This window comes from Phytophthora parasitica (genome assembly GCF_000247585.1).
Source record: "Phytophthora parasitica INRA-310 unplaced genomic scaffold supercont2.26, whole genome shotgun sequence".
NCBI lineage: Eukaryota > Oomycota > Peronosporomycetes > Peronosporales > Peronosporaceae > Phytophthora > Phytophthora nicotianae.
Window position 1 is genome coordinate 535,383 of NW_008649012.1, and position 3,938 is coordinate 539,320.

A 3,938-nucleotide genomic window follows, 5' to 3' on the forward strand; every position below is an offset into this window, starting at 1 on the left:
ATACTGAAAATGATCACGCGATGACCAGGGATCTGTTTCCAGGACTTTCAGCCGAAGAGCGGGCTGAATGGGAGTATTGGCGTGACCATGGCCGTCATGTCACCGCGTATTATACGAAGCGGTGGGACAATAATTGCTTACTTGCAGTTAATTGTACTACCCGTACCGATAATTAGACGACTACATGTAAATTTCAAACGCTCGACGTATTGAGCTGATTTAGTGCAGTTTAGCAAGCAATAAGGAAAGGTAGTCAGCTAACATACATGCATTTCATATAATACTACTACGTAGTATCATTATACTTTGGCCCGAGCACTTGGAATAAAATAATATCATTGTCGTCGCTTCCTTAGTGAATTTTGCTAGAAATCGTGCCCGATAGTTGTTTGGTATCGCCAAATCTCTTTTAAAAAACGATAGATGTATTGAAAAATTCCTCAAGTTTCGTTCAAGAGCTCCGATTACATTTTTATTTCCAATAGGTTAGCTGCATCATTCTTTATTGTACGGATACGGCCCATAATATCAGTTTTATGGTGTCAAATATATTGAGTTGTAATATTTTTTCCGACCATGGATTGTAAAAATGCCATCCCGAATAAAAGACCTCTTCTAAATATTTCTATTTAAATAAAAAAAACTAAATTAAAATACAAGCGGTTTGAAAACTATGCATTTGGTGCAGTATCATATAGAACAACTCTTTACGTGTTGACGTGTGCGACGGATTTTAATAGGGCGCTACGTGTTGACGGAGTTTTAGAAAGTTTTCGAAGGTACTTTGAAGGAAACACAACCAAGATATCTAAGACAACGCTGTTTGAGAACAACTAGCCCAAGATGCCCACCAGACAACGTTTCTATTAGGCGTAGCCTACAGAATCTGCAGGGCTCTTTAGTTTATTCAACATAAATAGAGGATCTCGGAACAATCAGGAAACACAACAAGAGACACTTGATTACAGCACAAGTGCGGCTGTGAGAGGCTCTGTCAAATTTCAGTACGTGTTCTGTAAGGCCCTGGTCGAAGTAAAAATACTGAAATTCATTCTGAGAAATAGCGTGTACTGATGGGCTAAAATTGAGTTGCCACTCGGAACGATTTTCAGTTTTTTTTACCGTTCTCAATAGAAACCTCAGAACGCCTGGCAGAGGTGTTCTGAAGTCAGAACAAATTGCAGTCTATACCGGCACTGATCAATCTTCATCACACTCCATTTCGCGTATTACTGTAAAACCAACGAAGTAGCCATGGTGACCAAGGCCAAGTAGCAGTTTTATGCGTCATACAGTGCATGTGGGCGACCTTTGCTGCCCTCTCCAGTGATCGTCGTCGATTTGGTGGCTATACTCGAAAAAATGTGAACACTTTCGCGTCGAATGCGTTTGACAAAGCTGTAGCAAGTCGAAGAACTAAATGGTTTCACAGGAAGATGCGTTGTGATAGACGGACATTCTTTGCCATTGTCACGATAGTCCAGAGCCAGTGGATTGGCAAGATCCATCACAGCACCAAGCACAACCTAACGAAACGAGTTACTGTGACGATGGTGTATTTGGCCAGTGGAGGCTCCATGGACAACGCGGCGACAGTACTTGGGATGTCGAAGTCAAGCGCTGTGGTATACATTAATCAAGTTCTTTCGGTTCTGTCTAAAATGGCTAAACAAAAAATTACACTGCCATCGACTTCTGCAGAGATTAAGCGGGTTAGTCTCGGGTTTGAGAAAATCGCTGGTTTTCCTGACGTTATTGGGGCAATTGACGGGTCACTGATCCGAATCAGTAGGCCTGCGGAGCATGAAGGATGGTACTGTCGGAAAAACTTTCCTGCGGTTAATATGCAAGCCGTCGTTGATCATCAAACGGCATTCCGCTCTTTTTCTATACGTGCTGGGTCAATGAACGATCAGTCTCTTTGGAATTTGTCTGGTCTTCGCAACAAATCAACAATTCCTGCGGGAATGCATTTTGTAGGTGATGCAGGGTACAAGATCTTTCGTCATTTGCTTACGCCTTTTGATGAGGCTGCTGCAGCTCATTGCCCTAAAAAGAAACTCTATAACTACAAGCTCTCTCAGACTCGAATCACTGTGGAGCGCGCGTTTGGCATTCTCAAGAACCGGTTTAGAGTCCTCCTGATGAAAGTCCAAATGAAGAGTTCACAAAAAGTGACACAATTAATTGTGAGTTGCATGGTACTGCATAACTTGATGATAGAGCTGAAAGATACTTACATTGTAGTCGGAGATGACCCGGATCCAGCCCGTCCTCGTCAACTTTCCACTCTTGCAGATGAAGACGATTTAAGCCACGAGCAAGGGGTTGCCAAGCAGTCAGACATAATGGATTACCTCTTTAGATTGTAACTCTGAATTGGTATACTGAATATTCACTTGAAGAGGTACAACTTCAACTTCCCTCTTAACCAAATTTGTTAAGAAGCAGCTCCAGTAACGTGAGTTGTTTCGCCTGCAACTGCTGGGTTGCAAGTTGAGCGTTCTTCATCTCCTGTATGGCTGTTGCCAGCTTTTCATCAGAGCTCATTGACGCTGCAAGTGCTGTCATTCCTTCCTTCATTGCATCGGCAAGGTGTGTCAAGGGAGTAACGGTCTTTGACTTGCCAACTGATGAGTTGAATACGACATCATTATCAGGGTAGTCCTCCTCCTCCTCAGCATCAGCTAGTACTGCACCAGCAATACCCGGACGACCGACAAAAAAACTGTTTAATATCACCCATAGTTCAGAGTCGTCTTCGCGGCCTATATTTCCGGTGTCACTTCGAGCTGATTTTCCTTGGCGGTACTCGCACTTTAATTTTTTGTATTTCGTGGAAACCTGTTTGCAAAGAGAAAATCTTAGCAGAAGAATTCAGTTTTCTTTAAAAAAAAAAAACAATACATACCTGTGTTCCGCTCAGAACAACGTTCAGCTTCTCCGACAGGCGAGTCGCGAAGTATTGCGAAGCCAAGCGCTTCTTCATGCTTGTGTCCGCTGATTCTATGCGCCTTTTCACCTCTTCGTCGTTGAACCGCATCTCGAGCAAATCCACTATCATTGCATTGCTCCAAACGAATCGTTTTTCAGCGCGGGCGCCATTCTTGGCTTTTTTCTTGCCTTTGAGAGAAGATGACGCAGCCCGTTTCGAAGGCACTGTAGCCGCTGCTCCTGTCTGCGTTGTCGGTGGCGAAAGATCTGCATCTCCAGCCGGAGAAGGTCGAGAAGGGAGTGGCGGAATGGTGGACCTCGGCGTTGCAGATGCAACAAGCACTGATGGTAGGGCTGGTAGCTGTACGATGGCGTTTTGAGGGGTCATAGATCCCCTTGGCGTAGAAGTACAGCACGATGCGAAGGCTTCCATGGTCGTTCTTGTCAGGTTGTAGAGAAGGTAGTTTTAACAATGAAGTCTCTGCGTATCGGTTCGGCTTCATCTACACTGCCTCAAAATCTTATTACTCAGAAGTTGTTCCGACCAGGCCGGTTCGTGCCAGTACTCAGTACAGTCTCACCTAGTTTGACCACAATTCGTTCTGGATTGACCCCGTCCCCTAGTACTAAACTCAGTACAGAACTACTTAGACCAGGGCCTAATCAACTGTCTCTTGTTGTGTTTCCTGATTGTTCCGAGATCCTCTATTTATGTTGAATAAACTAAAGAGCCCTGCAGATTCTGTAGGCTACGCCTAATAGAAACGTTGTCTGGTGGGCATCTTGGGCTAGTTGTTCTCAAACAGCGTTGTCTTAGATATCTGACTCAGAGCTGACGTTTTGATAATTCGAGTTACTTGTACCACAATTTTCATTTGAGGTGGGGCGTGAGCGATCAAATCCCAGGCTCAATCTGCCTTTTCCCCGGCTCAACCATGCGGGAACATTTTGAGAAGGACGCCGATACCTGGACGCGATGGTTTTTGTACCCAACGAGGGCAGCA

General features: G+C 44.4%; 2 protein-coding genes across 2 annotated transcripts in view; one reads left to right on the forward strand and one right to left on the reverse strand.

Moving 5' to 3' along the window:
- The window catches only part of PPTG_11167 (hypothetical protein), a gene marked incomplete at both ends in the record, with an annotated part of 1,143 nt that extends 953 nt beyond the window's left edge, over positions 1–190 (forward strand). Inside the window, 2 exons of the mRNA XM_008907448.1 lie at positions 43–106; positions 177–190. Of these exons, the coding sequence (XP_008905696.1) occupies positions 43–106; positions 177–190 (78 nt within the window). The remainder of the gene's footprint in view (positions 1–42; positions 107–176) is intronic.
- A 2,237-nt stretch (positions 191–2,427) lies between these two features.
- On the reverse strand, positions 2,428–3,064 carry PPTG_11168 (hypothetical protein; the record flags this gene model as incomplete). Its single annotated transcript, XM_008907449.1, has 2 exons — positions 2,428–2,844; positions 2,912–3,064. The coding sequence occupies 2 exons, from the start codon at positions 3,062–3,064 to the stop codon at positions 2,428–2,430; spliced, it is 570 nt and encodes a 189-aa protein (XP_008905697.1).
- Between the last annotated feature and the right edge of the window lie 874 nt (positions 3,065–3,938).